Consider the following 27,874-nt stretch of genomic DNA (forward strand, 5'->3'; position numbering starts at 1 on the left):
CAGGAAAGTCTGAGACCCCCTTCCCTGACCGCCCGACTTCACCGCCTATACCACTTTCCCAAATCAGACTAGTAGAACGCGTCGCGAAGCGCAGCATGTCGAAGATAATCTCTCGGCGAGTATGCCGCGTCGTGTATGGGCAATTATGGATTCTAACGGGCGGTATTCTAAGTATTAGATGATTTTGGAGCTTTTAGAACGGCAGAATATATGTATGTGGCAGAAAGTAGGCGGTCAGGGAGGGTGGCCTCTTGACTGTTGCGGTGCCAGTGTACATCTTCGGCCTTTGCCGGACAGCGAACAGACCGGGCAAGCCGTGTATTCAGACCGGGGTTACGGTATGCCGTGGAATGGAACCGTACAATTTCCCCCGGGCACATCCACTTTCTGGGGACTGGTCTATTCTCCGTGGCTTGTGGCAGCCATCTCATTTCCGGGAGGCTTGGAGCAAAAGGGACTTTTCAGCCGACGGCGGGGAATTGTCGGTGCTAGATTAGCAACGTTGTTTCACCTCGAAAGAAAATCCTCTAGTGCAGTCCTTACTAAACCTTAACTCGAGCAAATTATTTTTCTGTGCGCATGGTGAAGGAAATAATAGCACAACCAGGAAGTGTCTAGATTTTTCTGGATGAAAAACTGTTCCTAAGATTGCCCGGAAGTCTCTGTCGAGCCCTGTTAGTTAGTTGGCAGGTGGGCCCTCGTTTACCAGTGGCCAAAACCGGTCGCAAGGTTTGAGAGTAGACCGGTTTGAGTTTGGTCGAATTTTTTTCTATCACGGCGCAGGTTCTAGAAATGGAAGACCACGTGGAAATGCAACGGGATGCTTTCCGGAGTATCGTTTAAGCGTAAACTCAATAGTCATGGCTAGCAACCTTCTTCCGATGTGTAATTCTAGAGATAAAAATATGAAAAGAAAAGATCAAACCGCAGTGGATCCGTAGCACGTTCAAATTCATCTATTCCAATATCGAGACAATTTCTCTGCCAATCGTCCAAAATCTAACAATTGCGGGGATAGAACCAAAAGAGAATACCAGCGCTCAATCCAACGATGAGCTATCCTCACACACTCTCCTCACCATTAAACACCAACCCCTCAAGCTTCCCAGTGCTGCGCCAGTCTTCAATCCTCTTCGCATAACTCCCAACGCCTTCTCCCCAGATAGCGAATTTCGCGGCCACCATCTTCTCATGGTCCTTCAGCTTGTGTCCCTCCCGGTTATAGTAACTGGGTGTACAGTCCGCAACGCCGGCGAGGGCGCGCGCGTTGATGAGAATCTGCATGGACCAACCCTCCTCGGTTTCCGAGCTCGGTTCGACCGTGAACTTGGCATCACGGGCTTTCAATCTGGCCGCTGACTGCGATATGATGTAGGCAACATGGCTCGCCAGTTGATCAAGGACATACATATGATTCGGGGAAGCGCCAACCTGGCAGGGACCTGAGAGAAACAAATTGGGGAAGTCGTGTGTGATCACTCCGTGCAGGGTAGCAGGTCCAGATGCCCATTTCTGCTGCATGGTCTTGCCGCCCCGGCCGGTGACCTTCATGATACCTTTCTCCGCGCTGTCTCCGAGGGTATAGCCCGTGCTGAAGATCATGGCGTCGAGTTTGATTTCTTTCCCACCGACAAGGACTCCCTCGGGTGTCATACCCTCGACTCCACGGCCCAGGGTGTCGACCAGTGTGACGTTGGGTCGATTGAAAGTCTCAAGGAAGTTCTCACTGAAGCAGGGTCGCTTGCACCAACCCGCGTACCATGGCTTCAGAAGGTCTGCTGCAGCTTTGTCGGTGACTGTGTCGTCGACGCGCTTGCGAATGTATTCCTGGCGGGCGAAGTCCACGCGCTTCATTTGTTCCAGGTAGTCTGGTTGGACGCCGGAGGGGCCGCCGACCAAGACGCTGAACGACGGGAAGGATGTCCATTCGTCGTTCACCAGGTTTGTTTCCGGGAGGGGAGATGCGTTGCTCACGAATGCGTTGAAGTTCTCCATGCGTTTCTTTTGCCATCCTGGACCATACGTCTGGGTATTTTCGGCCCACCAAGTTGGATCTGTCGGTTTATTGTCGCGACGATCCACTGATGACGGTGTGCGCTGGAAGACGAACAGTTCTTTTGCCCATTGGGCAACATGCGGGATAGCCTGGATTGCAGTTGCACCCGTTCCGACGAGCCCAACTCGCTTGTTGTGCAATCGGTCCATTGTGGGATTCTCCTGAGTCCCGCCAGTGTACTCATAGTCCCAGCGAGAGGTGTGGAACATGTGACCGCCATAGCTCTCAATTCCCGGCAGCTTGGGTATCTTAGGAACGTTGAAAATGCCCATGGCATGGATCACGAAATCTGAGCGCAAGGTGACTGGTTTCTGACCTTCTGCGATGAGAGCAGCTGAGACCATCCAATGCTTATTTCCATCATCCCAGCTCATCTCATTAACTGTGGTGTGGAAGATAGCCCGAGAAGTCAGCCCCCATTGGCTAGCAATGCGCTCTGCATGGGCCCTCAGTTCCGACCCGGGCACATACTTCTTCGTCGGCATGTGTCCCGTTTCTTCCAGGAGCGGCATGTAGATGTAGCTTTCGGTATCGCAATGCAATCCCGGGTACTGGTTCCAATACCAAGTGCCCCCGAAACCACCAGCCTGGTCGATCATGGTGATTTCATTCGCAGAGCAGAAGCCAGTCTGGAGAAGGCGCACTGCATACAACAGGCCTCCAAAGCCAGCGCCGACAATGAGGACCCGATGGTGTTCCTGATGCAGAAGGGGATTGTGGGGAACATTTGACTGCTCGGCATGACGGGCCGGTCCTCCTGCAATGCTGCTCAGATCGATATACTGTGCGGCACCTTCAGGGCGATGGCGCTTCTCCCGCTCAAACTGGTATTTCTGTTGAGCCGCGATCAGAATGTCATGGTCGAGCGTGTCCAGACTGGCGATGGTGCCATTTGGCTTGGCTGCGGGTGGCAGGGAAGCGGAGACCATTGCAACGTAGGTGGCTGTTGGTGAGTTTGGAGAAGTAAATTATTTTTGGGAGAGCAATTGTTTCCCTTTCATATCTACCCTTTTCCTAAAGGAATTCTCCGGCAGATTGACGAAGAATCGGGCGGGCATCCCCAACTCCCAACCAAACAAACGAACGATGCGCGGAAGTTGTAGCATCCGGTGACGATCCTTAGTCTCTCTCAACTCGGTAATTGATTTGAGCATCGGATGCGCTAAGGGGTGGATTCCGGAAGTGCCTTTGCCGCTACCCGTTCTTCACTAAACAATTGAAAAACAACGACTTATTATAGGTGTGTGAGTTTGTTTCTTTTTTTAGTGGCTGTAAATATCCAAAATATAGTTAGCCAGTGGCATCATTGCCGAAAAGTCATTCGTTTTCCACTCTTGCGCTAGGAAGGATTTATCAGAGCAAGTAGACTGGAGCTTCCTTCTGGACAGCTGTTCATATACATCTTAAGGATATCGCAGCCCTTTTCTGACAAAGTATCTTCGTCATCTTCCAGATTACATCTGTATATAGGCCCCGTTCTGTCCCCGTCCAACTGGTAGAGACAACCTGAACGCCGCACCAGGCATATATAGTGATGGTCAATATCACTCTCGGCAGCCGGAGGCTCTGAAGCGCCACGCAATGCAGCTTTGCGATAGACTGTATCCAGTTCTGATGAATTATGCAGGTACTGGGCACGGTCGGCGGGTCTTTCCTTCATAAAACCGTGAATAAATGAGCCTGGATCTACTCCTTTCAGTTGGTATTATATAGAACCGAGGTAGAATATCCTACCAATTTCCTTAGTGCCTAGAATGTTGCAAACGCAATGTAATATGGCATAAAGACCGCAAGCATTGTGGATGGTTTGTTTCAGCCAGAGAATATCTCCCTTGCAAACGCTGTTTTCAATAGTCTGCTCTGCGTACGCAGGACACTCAGGCAAAATGAGGATCAAGGCTTCGATGGGACTTTGGGTTTCCAAACGAATGTTGTTCAACTGTTCTGCTTCGAGGGACCAAATATCAATAAATCTGAGCTAATTAGTTACGCCCAGGCTGTGCATCAATCTCGTGAAGATTTGCGGATCGGATTCCAGAGGAATAAAGTGTTTTCCGTACTCCATTGTTGCCACAGATCGATATGTGGAAATCAAGTGGAAGCGGGGAGAAAATGCGCTGCAATGGCTCGCAGCCCAGCACGTGATAATGCATTTTTAGAGCTCAAAAGCAAAAGATTAACTATAAGCCAGGATGAAATGAGACAAATTGAAGATTTCTGCGCGGGTCTCTCTCCATAATCATAGTAATATCGATACTATATGACCAGATTACTTACCCGCTCAATAATGAGGGAAGGGTATATTTTTTTATTTTCATATGCATTTTCTACCACCTCCCAGCTCACTCTTACAGGCCGATAGAAGCAACATGTGCCAGGCTACAAATTTGGACAAGTAAATAGTTCCATTTCGGCCAATTAGTGATATGGATCTCTACCTCGGCATTCCGCGCGGTCCCCACTTATAATGCGGGCTGGACAACATGTCAACTTCATCCTTTCTCTAACTCGCAACCTCAACGTCATCCCAAACGCAGAAATCATCATGACAGAGCCAGTATCAGCAATTCTTGCTGCAGCAATGATTGCAGCAGGTTACATAACCATCAAGTGCGCAACGCCCCCAAACACATCCCAGAACCGCCACAACACCGACCGAGTCAGCCTAATAGTAACGCTCTTGCCATCATTACTGCCCCTCGTGAGCGTGGGATTCATATACCACGCGCTCCTAACTATCCTTCCCTCATACGCGCCAACACACATCCCCCAGCTCTGCCCAGGATACCAAACCACCAACACCGCTCTCTTCACCTGGAACGCGACGACCGCGTCCTCGCTGGCCGCCATCTTCGTCGGCGGATACATACGTCTCGGGGCGTACAGTGGTCTAGGACGCTCATTTACCTTCCACCTCGCTGCGCCGGATCATCTCATTACGGACGGGATTTATCGCTGGATTCAGCATCCCAGCTACGTGGGGCTGGGGTTAATTGTTGCTGGTTGCGAGGGGCTGTTTCTGAGATGGGACGCGACACCGGCTTGTTGGTTGGGTGAGGATGTTCTGGCGAGGTTGGATGGGTGGGGTGTTTCTGTTGATGTGGGAGCGTTGGCGTTGAGTATTGCGATTTGTGCTGCGAGGGTGAAAGATGAGGAGGATATGCTGAGAGGGCAGTTTGGGAAGGAATGGGAGGCGTGGCATCGAGAGACGAAGAGATTCATTCCGGGAATTTTCTGATTTAAGAGGGTTCCTGATTATTAGGACTCACTCTATCTCTAAAAGATAATATACTAATTTGGTGTACACAAGTAATCCGCACTTGGATCAAGCGTTGGCGCCACCATTCCCTGCTCATGCAGGTCATAACCAGCTCCCTTCTTTTACTTCTTCTCATCCGTTTCGGTCTCAGTCGTAGGTTCAACCTTCGACTCAGCGGGCAGGGTATCCAGTGCCTCAATAGCCAAATCAACACGAGGTCCCGTGAAATTCTTCCGTCCGTCCACAACCCACTGGAACACCGAGATCATAATGATGACAGCGAAGGCAGCAATACAGTAATCTGCAACGGACGTCAGCATGATCATTAGTACGGCTAGATGGGTAACTCGTACTCATATTACTCCCCGTAAGTTTACGATCAGGAGGGAAGACAAACAACACAGTCGTCAGGGAGATATACGACAAGGCAACCTGCTCGCCAGTTCAGTCATCAGTAAGGCGCCCAGCCAACACAGCTAATTTGAATATCTTTAATGTGTGAAGCTTACAATGTCAACCACCCAACCAACTGCATTGGGAAGCTTCCACTTCCCCGGCGGAAGGGCTTTACGGCCCTGCAGACAGTTAATTGCGATAGGGATTCCGTAGGAGAGGTCGAGCGCAACGACGGATGCGGAGATGATAGCATTGAAGGCACTGTCTGGTCAGCTTGTATGCATGCATGTTTTGAATTGCAGTAAGCTACCTTGAGGAACCCATGAAGATGCAGCCGAAGCAGATGACCACAACGACGCTCAGCATTAGTGCATTCAGCGGCAGCTTAAGTGTTGGGTGGACAGTGGCAAAGAACCGGGATGCGGGAAGACCGCCGTCACTGTATTTGTTAGTGGAACAGTTGGTCGTTTAATGGCAGACGAAACTCACCGTGCAAATGCAAATATCATTCGACTGCTAGTAGTCATGACGCTGAGAATAGCATAGATCATGCAGACGAGAGGAAGCCTATTCAGACAGTGTTTAGTCAACTACTCTCCAGCCCTAAGGTTGCAGCGACTTACATCAAGAGACAGATCGCACCCGCGCGATTTTGGGTTGCATCGTAGAGAATCTGCAAAAGCGGCCCTGCTGCTGCAGTCGTGACTTGATTCATGGGTCCCGCTACGAACAGCAGGCAGATCAAAAAGATTGAGCCGGTGAAAGTACCGATAGCCACACAGGCGACCATAATCTTGGGTCCTTCGGTCGCGGCTCCTGGGACTTCTTCGATCATGTGTGCGACGGCATCCTGGGAGGATTAGTTCTGCATGATCGATGGGATGGATGAGTACTCACGAATGCAGTCACGCCGAGACCTCCTTGGAGCAGCTGGTCCTGATGTTAGTTGTTTGAGTTGTTGAGGTATCAAGGTGACATACTCCGAGTAGCCATGCAACGCCATCCGGCCCTAATTTCGGTTAAAAATGTATTTTCAGTGAGGAAGAATGGGAAATGGGCATACAGCCAGTTTTATTGACAAAGTCGCAGAACACAAAACTGGCAAGAGATTGGTTATCTGCATATAGCATTCCGGAAATCAAGACTTACTATGCCGAATTGAAGTCAGGGGAGGCACAAGCAAGAACCGTGATAGAGACAATCGCAAACCCGCCAATTGACCATGTAACTGAAAGAATCAGTAAGGGTGTCAAACACCAAGGGCATCAACATACAAGCACCACGATACAAGAGTGGCAGGATCGCGTTTCCGAAGGCGTTGATGACAAAAGCGCCTACCGTTAATCCGATATAAATAAGGAACTGGTGCCATCGCTTTGCTACATAGTCCTGTTGGTTGGTTAGTATTGAGACCAACAAAGGGAGGTGGCTGTGTTTACCTGGTGCATCAAGGAAATACATCCCACGATGAGCTGACTTGAAAGCAGCGAGTTGGTAGCCACGAGCGCAACCTGCCAACCAGTCAATTTTGTTTTGGCCAACGGAAGAACCGTGGTATATCTACCCAGCCCGCCACATTGATCCAGCCCGTGATCCATGAGAGGATGGGCACCCATTTCGGCCACGAGACTGTTCCGTTAGGATCCGTGTACTCCGAGTTGAGAGGATGAACATACTGACTATAGGATTTGGTTAGCGAGAGCATGGCAGACCAGTGTAGAAGTACTCGCCTGCAACCCAGTGATACTGTCCACCCGCACTGCATTCTGCCATTTAGTCCAAGTCCATCATTCTCACAGAACAAGACAGGAGAATACCCACGTCGGATACGCAGAAAGAAACTCAGCCAACGAAGCCGCAATGCAGAGATTACAGAATCCCGCCGTGACCAGACCTGGCCCAGGGGTTAATTGATTATGCATCCATAATTTCACCCCATGTCTATCCACTCACCCCACACCACACTGGTACTCCCCCCGGAGTCCAAACTGATAGACAAACTTGCCGACAGCGCCGTCCACGACTAAATCCATTATCAGCGTTGTGGATGGTAAGAATAAGGATTTGGGACAGACATTCAGCACGGCAAACGCCAATCCCAGCATCGACCTGCGCCCCGGGTAAGTCTAAAGGCATGCATAATTGATAAGCGGGCCCGATCGTACCAAGTCGAAAAACGCCGCTTTAGCTCTGGGCGATGGCCCATGGCGGCCAGTTGGGCGTCGTCATCTTGAATGATGTCCTTCATGATGTGATTCCCTAACGATGGAACGATCGGAATTGAAAACAAAAACACAGCAAAAAAAAAATGAAACACCGTCTCTAATAACAATACAACCGACCCCTGTCGGGAGATCCGGATTGGCGATGATGCGGGGAAGAAATCCATGACACACAACAAGGGTTGGTTTTTGCCCCCGAAGCTCCGATCCTGTCACCCAATAATGATGCTGGAACAGCTGTTATCTCCCCCGCAAGCTTAATCGATCGCCCCGTGCCTGGCATCATCTCGGCTTGGCTTCCCCGTTTCGTCAGGGGACGCATGTACCTGCCGCATTGCGTAAGAAGTGCATTGGTGTTGATGTGCTCTGCTCTCTAATTGTTTGATTGATGTTGTGGACCTGATGATAAGCTCCGCGAACTTGGCAGTGGACGATAGTGTGACGGGGGCTATAAGAGGAGGGAAGAGAAGGGGAAAAAGCCCGTCGCGTGGACTGTCCAACTTGGTCATTCCTATCATCATGATTTCTTCGTCTAAGACATGGCTGTGGGCGGCTGCGCTGGCTCTCCCATGCGTGTCGGCCTCCATACCAAAACCGCGCGGTGACACTGCGACCTGCACCAAGACGACAGTCGCGATCCTGTAAGCGTGCTGCCAAGATCGTTAGAAATGTTGAACACGAACTAAGACCTCGGCAGGGGAGGTGGAATGGCTGGCGTTGCGGCGGCAGTAAGTTTTTCTGGATACTAGCAGAAACACAACACAGCCGGCTCACCCGCACGCTCACTAGAAAGCGCTGTCCAACAACTCCATTCACGACTTCGTTATTGTGGAGTATCGCGATACCCTCGGCGGACGGGTGGCCCACACCACTTTTGGCCAGGATGCCAATGGGGAACCCTACACGGTGGAACTGGGTGCTAATTGGGTATGTGCGAGCCACAAACAGTTTAGATCAGAAAATATCCCCCAGACAAAATTTCTGATCGAAAATAGGTTCAAGGATTGGGTCAACCAGGCGGACCTCGTATGTTTTTTGGCCATCTAGATCTACGTCCAACGCAACACTGACGCGAGTGCAGAAAACCCCGTCTGGACTTTCGCGCAGGAGTACGGGCTGAACAACACCTACTCCAACTATAGCTCGATCATCACCTATGACGAGAATGGAGCCAATGACTACAGCGCTCTGCTGGACACGTTCGACAATGCGTACAGCGTCGCCTCCGAAAATGCCGGCGTCATCCTCAAGCAGAACCTGCAGGATCAAACAGGGCGCAGTGGTCTCGCGCTGGCGGGATGGAAGCCTAAGGTCGATGCTATGAAGGAGCAGGCGGTTGAGTGGTGGAACTGGGGTATGTATTCCTCTGGTCACTTTGTCTAGTCTCTATACTAACATGAAGCAGACTGGGAGGATGCCTTCTCACCAGACGAAAGCTCCTTCGTCTTCGGCGTTGCTGGCGAAAATCTCACCTTCAACCAATTCAGCGACGCAAACAACTACGTCTGGGACCAGCGGGGATACAACAAGATCATCAAAGACGAAGCAGCGACCTTCCTCAAGAAGAACGACCCGCGTCTACACCTGAATTCTCCCATCGCGAAGATAAGCTACTCCCACTCCGGGGTAATCATCACCAAAGAAGACGGCAGCTGCATTTCCGCCGACTATGCAGTTTGCACTTTTTCCCTGGGCGTCCTCCAAAACGACGTCGTGGAATTCACTCCCTCCCTCCCCTTCTGGAAACGCACCGCCATCGAGAAATTCACTATGGGCACCTACACCAAGATCTTCCTGCAATTCAACGAGACCTTCTGGCCCGAGGACACGCAGTACTTCCTATACGCCGACCCGCTGGAGCGCGGCTACTACCCAGTGTGGCAGTCCCTCTCCGCACCAGGCTTCCTAGAGGGAAGCAACATCATCTTCGTAACCGTCGTTGCCGACCAAGCCTGGAAAGCGGAGCGCCAAACCGACGAACAAACCAAGAACCAGGTAATGGACGTGTTGCGCAAGATGTATCCTCACAAAAACATCCCCGAACCAACAGACTTCATGTACCCGCGCTGGACAACAACGCCCTGGGCACACGGCTCGTACTCGAACTGGCCGGCGGCGACAACGCTGGAAATGCACGAGAACCTGCGCGCAAACGTGGGTAGACTCTGGTTCGCTGGCGAGGCTACTTCCGCGCCGTATTTTGGTTTCTTGCATGGTGCGTACTTTGAGGGGCTTGACGCCGGAGAGCAGATTGCGCATTTGCTGCGGAGGGAATGCAGCAATGTTAGTAGCACGGCTGTGGATTGTGGGGATCGTGTGCACTATCAGAAGCTTTATGGGTCATCGCCGCTGGCGGATTATAGTGTTTTTAATGGGTGGCCTGTTAGCAGTTTTTATGAGGGTTGATGGGGGTGGAGATATATAGTGAGAGTGATGAGGTTGATGATTGCGAAATATATATCTCTTCCAAAATGAGCCAGTCTGTATACATATCAAATATATAGACGTCCCTGCAGCGCTGTCCGTGCTCCTTATTCGTCCCTGCCGTCTGAGTCTGTGGGGTCTGCGTCCGTCCGCTCTGGTTTGCTCTTCTCTCCTTTCCTTGATCCGCGTCCACGGAATGGTCTCTGCTCCTACGTGAAGTGGGTCTGGGTCTATGGTTAGCGTATGATCATAATTAACGCCAAAACTGATACATGCGACCACAGGGTGTGGAGAACAGGGCTTCCCGTCCGCTCAGCCGTACTTAAGCCACACGCCGGTCAGTTAGTAGTTGGGTGGGTGACCACCAGCGAATCCTGACTGTTGCATGTATACTTTTCTTTTCTTTTTTTTTTTTTTTTTTTTTTGGCTTGGATTCTCCAATTAAAGTCAGTTACTTTCTTTCCTATATACCTAAACTAGATGAATTTTCATTACTCTCTGTCAACTAAAGCATATAACAAAATCAGGAAGTATCTAGTCAAATATAGATGTCCTCGCAGCGCTGTCCTTGCTCCTTATTCGTCCCGCCGTCTGAGTCTATGGGGTCTGCGTCCGTCCCGCTCTGACTTGCTCTTGCTCCTTTCCTTGCTCCGCGTCTACGGAATGGTCTCTACTCCTACGGGAGGTCGGGTGGCTCTGTAGTTAGCGTATGATCATAATTAACTCCAAAACTGATACATGCGAACATAGAGTGTGGAGAACAGGACTTCCCGCCCGCTCAGCAGTACTTAAGCCACATATTGTGCAAGGCTAATTCTTAACGTGCCCTTAGCACCCCTACCATTTTAAAAGGGCGATAGAAAGTACCTTGGGGTGGGTGTGGGTGTGGGTGATATGGGTGAGAAATTTAGAGACTAGGGTGATAGAGGTGAGAACGGGGTGAGACTCATCACCCCGATAGGTGAGAAGGGCTAATCCGCCCCCTCCCTGGGCTATTGTGAAAAGGATAAATTCAGGACCTAGGGCCTTTTATCCTCTTTAGTATTATTTTACTAATCCCGCAAGCACGATGTCCACTAAATTAAAAATCTAAAAAGCTCTTAAAGAGCGTATTGCACGTGCTGCGTCACATGGATTCACGTGAGAGTACTAGGATTAGTAGGAATAAGAAGACAATACTATCTACTATAAGGAACTCGTACCTACGACGCTTAAAAGATATGACTAGGTAGCTTTGAACTAGGCTCTATAAGTTTTTAGTCTATAGCGGCTAAATGGATTCTAACATTTAGTAGATAGAGACTTACCTAGAACGAAGCTAAAGATGCAAACTTCTCTAAAGAGGAGCCTAATCCCACTCCCTAACTCCTCAAACTATTCGTAGAAGAGTATATTGTAATAAGAAAGAATTTACTCTCTTAAACGCGCGAATCTGAACTTCGCCTCGATCACCGAACAAACTAAACCTTTGCTGGCTTGACAGCCTTCTTTCCTTTATACAGGATGGCCTTTTTGGCCATGCCTGAGCCGCTCTGGGTATTGTTCGTCCACAGGCCGTCTTGGTTGTAAGTAATGGTAGCGCTCGTGTTACCCTAAGGTCGACCTCAAAGATTGAGCTAGTGCCCACTGCCACCATAGTGCCAGTGGAGAGGTCCCTTTGGAACCAAAAGGCCACCTTTTGCAGCGGGGTGAAGTATGCAGTACCAGGTGGAAGCTCATGGACTAATGTGAGACAGTGGCAATCGGGTATTTCTTTGCTATATAATTACCGTTCAGTCGTTTCAACCTAACATTGATTGACATATCGACAGCATTCTTAAAGATTTCCTTTATTTGAAAGCCAAAATGTTTTCCATGGCTATTTGCGAGAGAGGGCGACGATTCGTAGCATATATTGCCATTCTGATTCAGGTAAACCAAGGCGAAGTGTGCGAAACTGGGTCGAATGGGCTGAGGGAATTTATCCTAGATTAAATGGGTTAGCTACCGTTCCCCAATTCTGACTTTTCTCTAAGAGACAGACAAGTAAACCCTTCCAAGACCGGTAAAGGAGGTTGTAATGTGAGCAAGTTGAGTTAACCGAAAATGGAATGATCGTCGTTTAAGCATGAAGCTCCAATCGTCGTTTTTTGCGTAGCCTGGCACCATGGACGTTTGCTTGCGCCTTGACATATTGCCATGAACCTTTGTCCAACGGGCTTTACCGTTCTATCGATTGTTTTTAAGCCTGGCGGTTCGGACCTAGCGCGGCAGTGTATCCATACCGCTGATATTACCGTCCGGACACCACCACGGTATCGACTGATCGCCAAAGTCCGCGGAAGTGCTCCTGATATCCGGCTGGCAAAATCGGCAAAATCCTGCAAAGAGAAGATAATCAAGAGGTCGCGTCTGGCCTTTCACTTGCAGTCGCAGTGTGGTGCTCGTCTCGGCTTCTGTAGATCCGCAACGGTCCAGCCCACAAGTTCTTGTTAAATAGCCATTGTTATTGGGTCACTGAATGAATTGAAATGTCCGCTCATTGCCCATATATTTCCCTGCTGAGCAGGCGCACAATCTGTCCAAGGAACGAGTCGCGTCTGACAAAGCTTTACTTGAGTGCTGGGGTCTTTGGGTGTGACGTTCGAACGCGTAGGACTCGGGCTTAAGATTCCGGGCACATTAGAAATCGCAGAGTATATAATGGTGGTAAGCGCTTTCTTCATATCCAAATTCCTTCTTCTCACCAAAGAACACGAATGAGAATAGAAAAGTAAACCAGTCAGGGGAGCAAAGGGACCAAATGAGCGGGAGTTTCCAGCACGGTTCTACGGTTGATGAACCGTGCAACCATGCTGAAGGTCAAATCAATGCAGAAAAGCCAATTAATTTTGCGCCCCGCATACTACAGTCGCAGCTGACTGGGTTGGCTACCCTAATGGATTGGATCAATCTGACTGACTAGCTAGATTGGATTGAACATATTAACACCAACCTTTATCTTTAGTAAATATACCGGAAGTTAACGTTTTCCTAGATTAACTTGTTAGCTAGTGAAGTTCGCCAGAGGACCGGAGCATGAGCATAATTACAATGTCAGTGACATCTTCAAAGCCATGAACTAAATCGTCATCCGCTGTAGCAGTACCTTCGGCAACCTTCTTGTCTCTTCTCTTATTTTGAACTATGTAGTAAGCTCTCAAGAAGATAAGGGTTACGGCCAAAGTAACCCAGCAGGTTAGCTGTACTGCAAACGCTGTAAAGTAACGTGGAGCCTCTCTGGACTGGAATGCTTGCGGCCCAGCCGCGTTGCCCGCTGCCCAGAATACGAATGTTGTGGCAATTACGGTCGCTTTCTTGGTCTGGCCGGCGACGTTGCGCGAGATGAGGGGGAATAGGAGACCGACGGCCGCGTAGAAAGACCAGATCAAGTAATAGGCAACGAGCAACCCATTGCGAGTGTCGAGAGACCACGGGACGGCGAGAAAGACAACCGTTGCCGCCATCGGAGCCAAGGTTCCGGCCAGCATAGTCAACGCCGTCTGTTTGTACTTCCTCTCAAAGTATACAGCAATCAGCATCGCGAAAATCTGCACAGCGCCTGGAACCATCGCTAGGAGTTGAGTCTGAAGGAGTCCGAAACCGAAGCTCTGGATCAGAATCGCAGAGAAAGAACTGAGGCCACCAGACGGGATCGTAGTGGTAATTTGAATAACACAGAAAGCGTAAGCTGTTCGGGTTCTGGTTAGCTAGTGCGGACTCCTCCTTTTCGCTCCTCTCTCAAGAGAAGGGGACAAACCTTACTTTGAGGGTCCTTAAAGGCTTCCCAGACTTGTTCCTTTCTGAAGACACGATTTTGAATCCCTGTCTGGTTTTTTCGTACTCGCTCAATCATGAGCGCTTTTTCTTCTTCGGTAAAGCATTTCGCCCTCGTCAGAGAGTCTGGCATCCAGAAGAGCACAAAGAAGCCCCAGATAACACTCAAGGAACCGTAAGCCACATAGAGAATTTGCCATGATTTGATAGGTGACCATGTCGGAATATTGGAAAAAGCGTATCCAAGAAGGCCACCAATGATTTGCTGGAGGCCGGCCATGAGAAACCAGGTAATGCTGATGACGGATTGTTCCTCTCGTGTGTACCAAGTCGCCGAAAGAAGAATGAATGTCGGTTGGCAGACAGCCTCCAGGATTCCTAGAACTGTACGAGCGACGAGCAGGCCGGCGAAATCATGACACACGGCATGCATCGCAAGCGTGACACCCCATAGTATGATATTTACCGCGAGGTACTTCGCTATTGGAACTCTTTGTATTATCCAGTTAGTTGGATATTCAACGATCAGGATCGCAATGTAGATGCATGTCGTTAACCAGCTAAACTGTTGGGTTCAACGCCTTCGTGTTAGCAGTTGCATGAGTTCATCCTCTCACTGTGTACTTGCCTGTTGCCCAACTAAATGGGTATCTTCACGGATGCCCATGATGGCAACAAAGGAAATAGTCCCCTTGTCAAGAGCCTGCAAAAAGTACGTGCCAACCATAACGGCGAGGAGTCTCCTGTCAATCAAGCGTTTTAGGCGCTTATTGGTCGCCTCGTCTATGTGAACAGCCCGCTGTGCAGCGTACTTCGCGACTTCAGGGTCGACTAGGGCATGGTCCGGCCTTTTCTTGGTATCCTCTTCGGATAAGATAGCTTCAAGGTGTGAGATGTCGCCATCGTTACCGCCAGCCTTGGTGATGCTGGAGAAATTGGGGGCCTCGTTAGTTATCTCGGCTGAGACCATTGTTGTGGTGGGTAAACAGAGTCGTAGGAGCTTTTGAGAAATAGAAACTGAGTGGAAGATCTCTGTAAAAGGCAAGTTGGGGGACAAGCTTGATGGCCCTTGGGGGTCCCTCAACTAAATAAACCAGGTTATTCCCTCTCCTGGTATATGAGCCAAGGGTTCCCCGGTTTTGAAAAAATTCCCGGGGGAATGGGACAGACAAGAGTTGCTTAACAGACACATTTTCCGACCATCTCGTGTGGAGCTTCTGTTTACTCCGTAAGTAGTTACGCGGGGTCTCTAGCTATTGTGGGGGAACACGGAGTATTGTTGGGGAAGACGGAATGGGTCGGGTGTCGACAAGACAGGGTTAGCTAACGCTAGCAGGCACAGGTTGGTATAATGGCTGACTAGGAATCCGGTGTAATGATGTGCAACACCTTTTCCGATTCCCGAACTAGGAAAGCCTGGACCAGTCTCAGTGACTCGAAAACTCCGGCACAGTCCACCAATGGCAGTGACTAACCATGTCTTGGAAAGTATCTTAGTGTCGGGTTTGCAACCGGAAATATGGATCGCCGCAACTCCGGTACCAACCCATGGTTGTCTTGTTGAACGGCGTTGACCCGCAAACTGCGCTGTATTTCAAGTCCGCTTCCCGATCGCGACTGCGGTCATATGTTGATTGCCATCTTTTCCGATGCCTAATTTAGGCCTCAAGGGTATAGACCCAGCGTTAGCTTATTTGTACTCCTTTGCGCCTTAGGGAAATAATAATAATAATCGAGAGCCCGACTATCCGAATTCCATTGCTTAGACCTAACTAAGTCTTCCTGGACTAATTATGTTTGAAACGAAATTCGTGGTTCGTGAGCCCCAGCCAGGTAGCTTGCGTCTGGTTGGTTGCCCAATCATCGTCGATGGGGATGATTTCGAGGGAATTCACATCGCTGCGAAGACACTGTCAGACGACTTTGCCAGAGTCACCAGAGGCCAGCCTAACCCCTTGGTGCACAGCACGTCGCCCCTGTCAATCACTAAGAATGCCATCATTATTGGCAGCCTAACCAAGTCATCCATTGTCAAATCCCTCGTCCAACAGCAGAAACTAGACGTGTCTGCTATTCAGGACAAATGGGAGTGCTTCACCACTCAGCTGGTTTCTCATCCCTACAAAGGTTGCGATAAAGCACTTGTTATCGTCGGGAGCGACAAGAGAGGCACCATATTTGGGATTTACACCCTCTCTCAGCAGATTGGGGTTTCTCCGTAAGTAGGCCCATCCAATCGTCAAATGAGTAGGTTAGTTAGGCTTGCTTACATTTCCCTGTCACCAGATTCCATTTCTGGTCTGACTTGCCAGTGGATTACACGACCGAGCTCCACGCGTTAGACGTCGCAACTCGCGATGGTCCTCCTACCGTGAAGTACCGAGGAATCTTCATCAATGATGAGTCGCCATGTCTTACCGGATGGGTCGAGGAGAATTTTGGACCCAAATACAACTCGGAATTTTACAAAAAAGTCTTCGAGCTTCTACTGCGATTGAAGGTAGGATTTACACTTATACAGAAGACGAGACGCGCGCTTTGGAGTATGAAAATTAACCATTCGGCCCTAGGCAAACTTCATGTGGCCTGCGATGTGGAACCATCCGGGTCAGAGTTTCTTCGTCGATGATCCTCTTAATCAGAAGACAGCCGACGCCTACGGCATAGTCATGTCAACCTCCCACCATGAGCCCATGCAGCGAGCCAGCAACGAATGGTTCCGCGATCCGTACAACCAGCCGGAAGGGAGCTGGTCCTGGCACGCGAGCAAGCCTGAGATCACGAAGTTCTTCCAGGAGGGTGCCGAGCGGGCTAGGCCGTTTGAGAGTGTTCTCACCCTCGGTATGAGAGGACGAGGCGATCAGGTACTTGTTGCCGATGAGGTTTCGTCGACTCTACGGGAAGTCCTCGATACTCAGCGATCCATCATCAAAGACGTATACGGAAGTGAAACTGGCGAAAACCGTAAGTCCAACTGCACAAAATTTAAACACGGTAACTTACTGCATATTACTAATTAATGCTGAGCAGAGGTTCTCGCATTATATAAGGAAGTGCTCACGCAATACGACGCGGGGCTCGAAGTACCCGAGGATATCACTCTGCTTCTCGCAGATGACAATCAAGGAAGCCTTCGTCGCGTGCTAATTGGCAACGAGAAGAACCGATCAGGACGAGGAGGAGTGAGTTTTGTGTTTTACCTATCATCTATTACTCATCGCACGCACTAAACGACCACTCCGATGTTAACCTCATTCTTTCGCAGGTCTATTATCATTTCGAATTCGTTGGTCATCCACGAAGCTATAAGTGGCTGAATAGCAATTCTTTATCCAAGGCGTGGCATCAACTCGACCATGCCTACAGCAACGCTTGCGACCGGATCTGGATCTTCAACGTGGGCGACATCAAGCCGATGGAAGTGCCTCTGAGCTGGGCCATGATGAAAGCATGGAACACCCATGCATTAGAGCCCTCGCAAATTCCAGTCTTCTTCGACAGGTTCATTGCCGACAATTTCTTGAATCTTCGTCCCGAGGACGCCAAGGAATGCTCGCAGCTTTTATTCGAATACGATCAGCTGATGGGCCTCGGAAAGCACGAGTGTATTGAGGATGATACATTCTCCGTCATGTACTATGATGAGGCGGACATTGTGCTGCAAAGGTGGTCTGATCTTTTAGGGCGAGCAACTCGAGTCCACGAGAGAGCGTCGCGCGAGCTGAAGCCCGCTGTCTACCAATTGATCTTGCATCCGATCAAAGCGACGCAAATCTACATCGCCTTAAGAGTGACATTGGGTAAAAATAAGCTCTATGCACTACAGCGTCGTTCAGTAGCCAACAAGTACGCAAAAGAAGTCTTACAGCTCTTCGAGGCCGACTTTGATCTGTCGATCGAATACCACGAGCTGCTCGGCGGCAAGTGGAATCACATCATGGACCAACCGCACTACGGCAACCGATGGGATCAAGATATAGCTCCTTTCCGAGACATGGTTCCTGGATTGTGCTACGTACAAACCCGTCAGAAGGCGAGTCATATCGTCGGATCAATGGGGGTGGCCGTGGAGGGCCATGCCGGTTATCGTTCGGGGCTTTGCTGTGAGGAACACGAGCTAACCCGGCCATCTCGAGCCGATAGAATACCTTCCGTCACAACAAGTCCATTGGAGCCATTGGGCAACGCATCAAGATGGTTCGAGCTATACTCGCATAGCACAGAACAACTTCATTGGACGGCCAAGATCAAGTCTGTAAGCGCAGACTGGTTGAAAATCACGAAGTCTGCGGGTTTTCTTCGACCCGAGGATGAGGCTACTCGTATCTATGTCTTTGTGGCGGACTGGTCATTGGTGTCTGATTCATACAACGACGAGGTCCTCATAGAGATTCGCTCGGACCAGGGCGATTTCGAGTACGTTCACGTACCTATCATCAAGCGTCAGGCACCTCCTGTCGGTTTCACAGGATCTGTCGAAAGCGACCGTCACGTTTCCATCAGCGCAACGAATTTCGATAAGAGTGACAGCGGTACATACACCATCAACAAATACATAGGTCGAACCGGCGCTGGCGGCGTCCTGTTGGCACGGCCACCTACCGACCTGGATAAACTTGACTTCCTGTGTTATTCGTTCTTCACATACACGCCCGCGCCCGAAGTAACGGTGATTCTCTATTTCACCATGACGTTCAACACCGACCCGAAAAATCCGCTCAAGTACGACATTCGGCTAGACGAGGATGTTGACTCTGCGCTTGCGTCAACCTCCTACCGCCTGGTCCCAGACGCACCAAGACCTGGCGAACTTCCTCCTGGAGACTTGCCGGACGGCTGGATGGAAGAGTGTCCTAGGTTGGTGTGGACGAGGAAACATACAATCAACCTGTCGGAGGTTGGAACTCACACCTTGAAGGTCCGGTTGAGGAATTCTAATTGTATCTTGGAGAAGGTCGTGATAGATCTGGGTGGTGTACATCCAAGCTACCTTGGGCCGCCAGTAAGCAAAACCGTTTAGCATCTAGTTAAAATGGCGGCATTTCATTCCTTTTCGCGGGGTAATTTTCCCTTGACCCGATAATCAGTTCGTATGTATATGACGTTTCCATGTATGAGCATGGACGAGTAAAATGACGCCAATGTACGATGTCATGTACTTCACAACTCGATACAAGTGCTCTTCAGCAAAGGTCGAAATTCTCAGCTCCGGCTTCGGCAGCATGGATGTTCCAAGGACTAGCGCTGTAAAAATATTCCTCCCCGATTATATCAGATCTTCTAGAAAGGAATTACTCAATCCAATGATTCGATCCATGCTCGCGAAGCTCGGTTCCATGAAAGTCTGTGAGAGAGCCACTAGATCGCTCTCCGTCTCACACGTGCCTTCTACATCTGGAGCGTATGACATGCCCACCCCCATTTGTGAGTTTGGATTAGGAGCATCTGGTACTATAAAAGAGGGTGAGGTCGATTCTGCGGCCTGAGTACTCTGCTTGCTAAAGGCGGTTTGTGCCTCTTGTGGTGGTGAATCCATGAAGAACGGCTTCTCAGTCCAATCAGTAATGAGGCGCTCTGGTGTGCCCGCGTCACGCGTAGTTCCTCGTACTGTGGGTGTAACCATTTGGCCGCCAGAGGCTTCTGGAAGATTCTGAGCAAAATCTCCGTCCTCCTCGATAGAATTCTTCTCTATTGCGAGGAGCGAATCGTTGGGGTAGTCGAGCACATCTAGGCCGAAGTCCGGGCCGTTTTGGCATTTATCGTGCAGCATACCCAGCCTCTCGGCGTACTTCCCAGCTGCGTTGTCACAAGACCTAGAGTCGTAACGCACGAGACCGGCCCAACGTTTCGCCATCTGCTGTAGCATATCGACCAGCGTCCAGAACTCATTCTGCACAGGCAAGTTGTAGTATCGTGAATGCACTGTTTGTTTAGGTCATGTTAGCGTGCTTAACCCCGTTTGCTCTTTCAAGAGACACGAGATAGGGGGCTTTCATTCAGGCTTACCAAGTAGCACCTTGGCACTGATAAAAATGCAGAAGGCAAACTGGGGGGCAACTATGATCCCGTCGGGGCAAAAACTGAGATACTTCGCCGTGATACTGGTTGTCTGTACGGCAGCTAGCCGGCACGTCTCGGCACTACACGAGCTAGGCAGCTGAATAATGTCGTACCATCGTGGTATAGAGTATGCGATGCGAGAGTGCAAAATGATTATGGACGTGTTATGCATGACGTGAGCCAGGGTCATGCCATGGTCGTGATACTTTGGGCCTGTGGATGTATCAGGCACATGGTTTGGATCTTTCCACCGTTTGGGAAGAAACATCTTCCAACTATACCACGGTCCGTCAGCATGAGTAACTAATGCAGGGGACGAACAGGGACCAGCCAAGTGCATGGCAGATAAAGGGTGTTGTCCTTACTGTACTAGACGGAGATCCAACTCCTTAAACCGTGTTAGCCACCTCGTGATTTGGCGTTCATCGCGGAAGTTGATGTTTTGGCGAAGAAAGTAAGTTACTATCCTCCTCATAGACTCAGTGGCCTCAATGAGGTAGGCGAGTCCACCAATAGATTCTAGGTCCGTCATTGCCGGCGCACCGCCGCTACCATCCTCGGGACTGGTGGATTTCGTGGCGTCGACGTCTCGAGCCGTGGTTCTTGACGCGATCGCAGGCATGAAAGCAAGCGAGGTGTCAATACTGACAGCCGAAGTATCCCAAATTCCAAAATAGGGCGTGTGGACTGGGGTCTCTAGGTACCAGCATGTCCCATCGGCAGGTAGTCTGCGAGAGACGTCATCGGCCGTCAAGCTTGTATTCCACCTACAAAAGTATGAGAATGGATCAATACATATAAAGCAGAACAGAGGAAAAGAAGACTCCGTGAGGTCTAGCATACCCTGTAGTGATTGAACAAAACCTTGACAATTTTCTGTTAGCCGTGGCCTACCTATTATGCCAGTGACTAACGCTGCCCCAACGAGAATCGTACCTGTCCATAATGAATATAACCCAGAACACTCTCCGTCTTTCTTCCTTTTCAGTCCAATTATGAGGTGGTAGGAGAACTGATAGCGGTGCGAGAGATCGCGGTGCTCTGTCATATTCGTCCTCGATACTGAGTTGCAAGTACTCGACTGTCCTAGAAAGAGACCCTATGATAGACCACGCCCTCGAGGCATAGCCATCTCCGATCTAGTCAGGGAGAAATCAGCACTAGATCTTCGGGCGAAGACAATCAGCGCAGTTGTGGTCGGAAAGATTTGCACCGTGTCGGGGCTGAAAGCAACTCACGTCTAGAAAGGCTAGTATGATGAGGGCCTGGAGATTCTCGACACAGAGGGAGTCCATTGCTGTCAAGAGGACCAATTCCCGGCATTCCGAGGATATGTGCTCTATGTCCCCGTCCGATAGATGGTATTGTTCTCTGTTTACATACTTCAAAGTCCCCACAACCAAAGCGTTGAGGATAACGCCCATCTTTCCCCTGAGGGCGTATTGTCTATACTGATGCTTGAATCTCGTCCAGTGTAGTATGGGGATCCAATAGTGTATTCGCATAAAGTACAGGTGAACGACATCGTCGAGAAGTTCGCCTGGTAGCTTCGTGTACCCACATCTCGGAGTCGGGCGGGACGGATTCGTGAACGAGGCAGGAGTGAATGTAGACTGATCATAATGAGTGTCAATTCTCCTGCGCTTCCACCGCGAACTTGATTCGCCATCTTTAGTTTCTGCCGAAGCCCGTGTTCGTGAGGTTGGAGATGCTGGTACAAGATTGTCTCTGGCGGCCACGTTCTCAAGGGAGTCGATTTTGGCTGTCAGGTTTTCGATCGTCGTTGCCAGTGTATTAATGCTGCCAGCAAGATAAGCTGTAGCTGGGGACGCGCCATTGGTCTCAGTAGCAATTGGTGCACCACTGCCGAGTCCTGGTGTGCTATGAAAAGCGTCCTCGAGGGCCTCTGTGATACGTTCAATTAGTGTCTCCGCGTACGTGGAAAGATGATAAGATCCTAGATGGCTGCACATGGGTCGCGTACCCACTCGTCTCGAGAGGCCTTCCACGGCCCCGGTCTTGAGGCCTGGCTTGCGTTTTCTCGCGTCGTACACGCAGCAAATACCTTCCCCTACGGTTAGCAGCAACACCTTGAAATGTGCAGATTAATCACAAGAGGAAAAACATACCGAGTCTCTTGCAATTGGAGCACGATGGCTTTTCCTTGGAACATTTCTGCTTTCGTTGGCGACAGCCGTGGCAGGACGCTTGACTCTCCGAATATATTACAGCATCGTCGACGGCCGGAGGAGGCATAATTTCGCTGCAACGATACTCCGGGCTTCTCTCTAGGGAAAATGTCTGGTGTGCGTCACAGTGCAGCCTCGAAGAGTGAGAGAAGATACCTGTAGTCTACCCCGGGAATCGGATTAAGTGCGCATGTAGATTAATGCGAGCCTACCAACTACCCCGCTTGGAAAATGACATTAGCTGCTGTACTATGATACGAATTGCGGGTCCTCGTGACCAGGAGTGGGAGTCCGACAGCACTTAGTCAGCTTATAGTCGATAGAATGGACCTAATCCAATAATATTCTGCCGTAGTTCAGCTGAGAGGGTCAGTGCGGTGTTCGCGCGACGAAGGGTGATTCTCACCCGGCTTCTCACCCTGCCTTATTGCGCACTCACCCTTCTCACCTCGGTCGCTCGACGCTCACCCACTTCTCACCCTAAACTCACCCGGGTGACACCCACCCGACTACTGGCTGCAGACAAGCCACACGCCGGTCAGTTAGTAGTTGGGTGGGTGACCACCAGCGAATCCTGACTGTTGCATGTATTCTTTTTTTTTTTTTTTTTTTTTTTTTTTGCCTTGGATTCCAATTAAAGTCAGTTACTTGTAGTCTATATATAGGAAATATATGGAGGATAGGAATGTCTCTACTCTCCTATTTCCACATTGTAATCCTAATCTGTGGAAGAGAAAAAGAGCAGTTGTAGAACACTGTCAGATTGTGAGGTAACAAATGAAACGCCATCCAATGAATGCCGCAAACAACTAGTCCTAAAAGCACGAATGCAATCCACTCTGAAGGCATCCCTGGAGCAGAATCAACACCAACGCCAAAAAAAGAATAGATAAATTCCCCAAGACGACCAGCGCCCAAGAACAATCTACCATCCATTCTGTCATACCCCTAAATCCACACCACATCACACAGCATTATCGCTCGTAAGCATCCAGTGCCTGCTGCACATCGCGCAACGACTCCTTATCTCCATACGCGTCCATGAGCTGCCGATTCCGCGCGAACTGCATCTCTTCTTCGCGGAGTTGCTGCTCTCGGCGGGATAGTGCGGAGAGGTAAAAATCGTACGCGCCGAAGCCTGTCACAGTAGTCCATCGATCAGTATATTGTTAATTATACAGATATAGCTAATCCACGGGATTGGAGAGGGAGGGGAGGGAGTGCAGCATACCAAGTCCAATTGTAGCGATGGTAGCGATATACCTAAACAAACACAAGAAGCAGTTGTTAGCTGAGCACGCGACCACATACAGACACATCAAGAGAGACTTGAATTCAATTCGGGGCCTGAGAATATGGGGGGTGCAATTGATGAATCGGGGGCTAAGGGGCTAACGTACCACCGCCGCGCACCACCAGTCCGCGGTTTGAAGGAGGGTCCACTGCTCGGGACTGGCCGGTAGGAGGGTTTGTTTGCGCCGGGGAAGGTGAGATTGGACATGTTGAATTATTGAATCAAGTCATAGAATAATGGCATTCAAGACCGCCGACGGACTGAGATGGATGAGAGTAGGTAGATTGAGAAGGGAAGAAGGAAGTGGTCCGGTAGTGGTGAGGGAGGTGGCGCAGTGTGCGGCCATCCTCGGTTTAAAGGGATGGAGTGGATTGTTCGGGCACGGAATGCGGGATGGAGGCGGGGAAAGTGCCGTGCTGAATTTCCATGACGTGAGCTGGTGAGATGCGACCGTGGTTCGATCGTTATTGTATGTTTGGGATTTGATGATTATATTTAAACCTTGATTCAATCATTATTCATGATAACTTATGCCTGTAGGCTAGCTCTATAGTTACCATGTGATTATAATTGACTCCGAAACTGTTACATGTGTAGACTTTAGCTCTATAATTACCATATGATTATCATTAGCCCCAACACTGGTACATGCGACCACAGGGTGTGGAGAACAGGGCTTCCCGTCCCGTGAAGAATTTTTCCTTGTAGATGCGTTGTTGCAGTCATAACTGATGCTATAGATGAATCAATAATGAAAATATCAGAATTGCTCCCACTTAGTACTAGTTATAGATATTTATAGCTCTGTTGCACCCTGTGCATCGGCTAATCACGGGTATTGAAAGATCCAATTTTCTCTCCGTTGTGTAATAGTAGTACATTATGAGCAAAGAAATATGTACTAAAAAGGGTGTGGAATTTGAAAGTGGTCTTGATAATAAATATCATTACTTGGAGCCTTAAATGTCTTAATCAGTTGCTGGCAGATATTTGAGGTCGTGGAGATAAAGCAAATGGCATCTAGGAATCCAATTCATAAAATCCATGAATCATAATGAACGCAGCAAATGTGTATAAGTAGAGAGAACAATTGAAAGAGCTGAATTTGATGATATCTGATGAATTGGACGAAACTGATTCTTTATGATCAACTCGCCCGCGAATGACGCTTCATACTCTAGCCCCTTGCCGTCCATAACTCCTCCGATGCGTCGAGAATAGCCTTGCTATTAGCCATCAATTTATTGAAATCCTCCTCCATCTTTTGAAGCTTCATGCGGAAATCGCACATGAAGGAAATTGAGACACTACCTTGGTCGACGTTTCCATCCTCGGCGCCCTGAAATTCCTGCCAAAGCGACCGATGTTCGACACGGTGTCCTTCTAACTCTTTCTCAAAGAGATAGCGCTTGGTCCGCACACTGTCTATCAGATCCTTCTTATTCTGTATCTCTTCATCGGTAGGATGCGGAAGAGTTCGGCGTCTCTTTGGAGTAGAGGACTGCGAATTGAAGGAACAGCGTAGGTCCAGCTTCTCCCAATGACAATTTGCGCAGAATTCAACGCCTTCCACTTTCACGCAGTTGGAGAATGGTCCCGCCTCTTCCTTGCAGTGAACGCACTCATTTTCGCGGGATTGAATCGTCCCCACTGTCTGCATCAGGGTAGCTTCAATGTTGGCGAGACTCTTGGAGATCTTGTTGAACAGGACTGACGTACTCCATTTGTTCCGAGATCCATACCGCAGTATAGGCTCGCGGAGGCTCTCCATCGAAAGCGATCTCTCGATGAGCTTGCTCTTCAGATGGTGGCCCTTGACGTCCATTTGGAAGGGCATATTCTTGATCAGAGCTGCCCAGGCTGAAGGGACCTGGGGGTCGGCCGCAGCAGTAACCGACACCGGAATTATGTAAGGGACTCCGAGTTCCTGTCTCTCCGGGCCTGTGAAGAAGCTATATTTATTTGAATGTTAGTGCTGGACTCCCGAGAACGCAGTGATTAGATTAGAGGTATATTACACATCGATGGTATCCCCAGCGAGGGGCTTTGGGGTTGCGAGCCTTTCGGCTGGCGAAGAGCTGTTGTCCGGGTCGCGGTCTCGGGTAGGACTCGGGGTTTGCAGGGGCGTGCGACTGAGTACATCAGTATTGAGTTCTTGGTATGGAAGTGATGGTTGACTTACTTATCCATGGTGTTGGCAATGTGTTCAGTATCGTTCAGCGCGAAACAGGAATATCAGCTGAGAGTGGAATGGAGGTGGGGTGGGTGTGTGTGTGTGAGAGAGAGAGAGAAAGAGAGAGATAATAACAGGTGGTAAGGAAATAGATAAAGAACAGACACCCTGTACGCGATAGGAGGTGATAATTCGCGTGATATTCGGGCAGCATTCACGCTAGCATAGTGCAAGTACGGTGCAAGTATAGTAGCAGCACTAAAATTCAATTATTTATTTCTTGATACTAGTTATCGACCCTAACCTCCTTTACGATGTCTGCTAGCCCTCTTTCATCCGGGTTATCATAGCGTTCTTTAAATCTTGCAACTCCTTGCGCTTGAGAGTCAAAAGACGGACGAGTTCGGCTTCTTCGGCCGTTACTAGGTCGATTAGCTTCGGTAGAGCCTTAGTGCCTGCTGTAGTAGATTCCTCCTCGTTCATAGTCATTAGACTACACCTCTTGTAACGACCACTAACCTGATAGTTCGCGCAATTCTGTTGGGTAGGTACCTAGATACATCTATCGAATACGCCCTCACCTACTCGGTAGTGAGCATATGCCTGATCACCCTCGAGGAGCACGCCGGTCGACTGTACTAAAAGCGCCTCGCTATTTGTCTTTCGAGATCCGATAAAGAGATCGAATTTTGGACCTGTCTACGGCTATGTGGCCTTGCCTCTGCTGGCTGGGAATTTTACCGTCGGCTCGCGTAGTAGCGGTAATGATTCCAATGATCTGAGTAGTGTTCCTAACTTTTCGCTTTGTCGCCTATAGCGATCCTATTGGTAGTCCTTAGCTCGGTTTGCCTAAATGCCGGGCGGCATACTAGTGCCCTTAATCGTTGGATCCGTTAGGGTGTTAAGGCTGCTTATTGCTAAATACGTATTAGCCTCATTATAGTACCTTCCTTCATAAAAGCATGCTTGATTTACTTACTAGGCTTCTTGGTACGCTATGAGTTGTGTTTGTGAAAGGTAGGAGAGGGAGGAGGAGAGTCGTGTGAGAGGAGTGAGGTTTCAAATTGGGGCCCTTGGAATTTTTTGTGTTTAAGGTAAGAAAGCAAAGGTCATATTTGTTGGTGACGATAATAGCTACTACCGCTGGTGGTACAACGGGGAGAGAAAGCTCAAAGTCAAACTGGTAGCTCAATAATAACATCTCCTCCGAGTTTCCGACGAATTGACTCGAGCACATCCGCCATACTCATAACTACTCCTACTAACCCATGGTTATTTCTCACATCTGCAAACAGCAAACCATTAACCACACCATTCTCGTCCAGAACAAAAGAGCCAGAGTCCCCGTTAGCAGCGAAGTCGGACTGCTCGAATTCTGAGTCTGTCAATTTCTTGTTGATAACCATGAACTCCTCGGTCCGGTAGACGTTCAAATCCATTGCATGTCCCTTTTCATTCCACCTGGTAGCACCGTGCCAGTTGCCTACAGCCTTAGGCCCATGGCAAATTCCCGAAGTAACTCCAGGTGTGCGGCCGATTTTTGTGGATGTCGGTTGGCTCTGTAGTTAGCATATTATCATAATTAACTCCAAAACTGATACATGCGACCACAGGGTGTGGAGAACAGGGCTTCCCGTCCGCTCAGCCGTACTTAAGCCACACGCCGGTCAGTTAGTAGTTGGGTGGGTGACCACCAGCGAATCCTGACTGTTGCATGTATACTTTTCTTTTTTTTTTTTTTTTTTTTTTGGCCTTGGATTCCAATTAAAGTCAGTTACTCGTATTCAGTATAACTATGGTCGCGTGCTCACCGGTCTGACTATGTGGGAAGTTGGATTAGGGTGGGTAAATTCGTTTATAGAGTATAGATCTACCAAGGGTTGTCTAAGAACCAGAACATCTGTTGTATTCCAATACTCTGTTGAATACTGCGTGTCAAGACTAGCTCATGGCACCCTGCATCTACTCCCAGCTCTGTATGGTGGAAATGTCCGCACAACACCCAG

At 49.4% G+C, this 27,874-nt stretch overlaps 9 protein-coding genes across 9 annotated transcripts; 3 read left to right on the forward strand and 6 right to left on the reverse strand.

The window, feature by feature from the left end:
• Positions 1 to 1,062: 1,062 nt before the first annotated feature.
• Positions 1,063 to 2,985, reverse strand: N7474_002511 (flavin-containing monooxygenase; the record flags this gene model as incomplete). The annotated part of the gene is made up of 1 exon (XM_057193926.1): positions 1,063 to 2,985. One exon carries the CDS (start codon positions 2,983 to 2,985, stop codon positions 1,063 to 1,065), a length of 1,923 nt encoding a protein of 640 aa, XP_057055281.1.
• A 1,616-nt stretch (positions 2,986 to 4,601) lies between these two features.
• N7474_002512 (methyltransferase family protein) lies at positions 4,602 to 5,294 on the forward strand (the record flags this gene model as incomplete). The annotated part of the gene is made up of 1 exon (XM_057193927.1): positions 4,602 to 5,294. The coding sequence occupies one exon, from the start codon at positions 4,602 to 4,604 to the stop codon at positions 5,292 to 5,294; it is 693 nt and encodes a 230-aa protein (XP_057055282.1).
• Positions 5,295 to 5,437: 143 nt separating this feature from the next.
• N7474_002513 (uncharacterized protein) lies at positions 5,438 to 7,959 on the reverse strand (the record flags this gene model as incomplete). The annotated part of the gene is made up of 15 exons (XM_057193928.1): positions 5,438 to 5,616; positions 5,669 to 5,747; positions 5,825 to 5,972; positions 6,022 to 6,150; positions 6,201 to 6,278; positions 6,335 to 6,561; positions 6,609 to 6,641; positions 6,692 to 6,720; positions 6,775 to 6,809; positions 6,861 to 6,939; positions 6,986 to 7,100; positions 7,151 to 7,222; positions 7,276 to 7,390; positions 7,665 to 7,820; positions 7,877 to 7,959. The coding sequence occupies 15 exons, from the start codon at positions 7,957 to 7,959 to the stop codon at positions 5,438 to 5,440; spliced, it is 1,557 nt and encodes a 518-aa protein (XP_057055283.1).
• Positions 7,960 to 8,452: 493 nt separating this feature from the next.
• N7474_002514 (uncharacterized protein) lies at positions 8,453 to 10,339 on the forward strand (the record flags this gene model as incomplete). The annotated part of the gene is made up of 6 exons (XM_057193929.1): positions 8,453 to 8,574; positions 8,631 to 8,661; positions 8,723 to 8,860; positions 8,929 to 8,959; positions 9,015 to 9,287; positions 9,339 to 10,339. The coding sequence occupies 6 exons, from the start codon at positions 8,453 to 8,455 to the stop codon at positions 10,337 to 10,339; spliced, it is 1,596 nt and encodes a 531-aa protein (XP_057055284.1).
• Positions 10,340 to 13,386: 3,047 nt separating this feature from the next.
• Positions 13,387 to 15,122, reverse strand: N7474_002515 (uncharacterized protein; the record flags this gene model as incomplete). The annotated part of the gene is made up of 3 exons (XM_057193930.1): positions 13,387 to 14,066; positions 14,141 to 14,712; positions 14,770 to 15,122. 3 exons carry the CDS (start codon positions 15,120 to 15,122, stop codon positions 13,387 to 13,389), a joined length of 1,605 nt encoding a protein of 534 aa, XP_057055285.1.
• Positions 15,123 to 15,945: 823 nt separating this feature from the next.
• On the forward strand, positions 15,946 to 19,172 carry N7474_002516 (glycoside hydrolase family 115 protein; the record flags this gene model as incomplete). The annotated part of the gene is made up of 5 exons (XM_057193931.1): positions 15,946 to 16,370; positions 16,439 to 16,652; positions 16,723 to 17,116; positions 17,183 to 17,334; positions 17,418 to 19,172. 5 exons carry the CDS (start codon positions 15,946 to 15,948, stop codon positions 19,170 to 19,172), a joined length of 2,940 nt encoding a protein of 979 aa, XP_057055286.1.
• Positions 19,173 to 19,418: 246 nt separating this feature from the next.
• N7474_002517 (uncharacterized protein) lies at positions 19,419 to 22,468 on the reverse strand (the record flags this gene model as incomplete). The annotated part of the gene is made up of 7 exons (XM_057193932.1): positions 19,419 to 20,074; positions 20,159 to 20,487; positions 20,578 to 20,979; positions 21,149 to 21,351; positions 21,451 to 22,118; positions 22,197 to 22,283; positions 22,342 to 22,468. The coding sequence occupies 7 exons, from the start codon at positions 22,466 to 22,468 to the stop codon at positions 19,419 to 19,421; spliced, it is 2,472 nt and encodes an 823-aa protein (XP_057055287.1).
• A 907-nt stretch (positions 22,469 to 23,375) lies between these two features.
• Positions 23,376 to 23,902, reverse strand: N7474_002518 (uncharacterized protein; the record flags this gene model as incomplete). The annotated part of the gene is made up of 4 exons (XM_057193933.1): positions 23,376 to 23,539; positions 23,633 to 23,664; positions 23,713 to 23,748; positions 23,802 to 23,902. 4 exons carry the CDS (start codon positions 23,900 to 23,902, stop codon positions 23,376 to 23,378), a joined length of 333 nt encoding a protein of 110 aa, XP_057055288.1.
• Positions 23,903 to 24,872: 970 nt separating this feature from the next.
• Positions 24,873 to 25,885, reverse strand: N7474_002519 (DUF3716 domain-containing protein; the record flags this gene model as incomplete). Its single annotated transcript, XM_057193934.1, has 3 exons — positions 24,873 to 25,647; positions 25,714 to 25,827; positions 25,878 to 25,885. 3 exons carry the CDS (start codon positions 25,883 to 25,885, stop codon positions 24,873 to 24,875), a joined length of 897 nt encoding a protein of 298 aa, XP_057055289.1.
• Between the last annotated feature and the right edge of the window lie 1,989 nt (positions 25,886 to 27,874).

The sequence above is a fragment of the Penicillium riverlandense genome, assembly GCF_028828495.1.
Source record: "Penicillium riverlandense strain IBT 135883 chromosome Unknown utg000002l_segment0_segment0, whole genome shotgun sequence".
Classification (NCBI taxonomy): domain Eukaryota; kingdom Fungi; phylum Ascomycota; class Eurotiomycetes; order Eurotiales; family Aspergillaceae; genus Penicillium; species Penicillium riverlandense.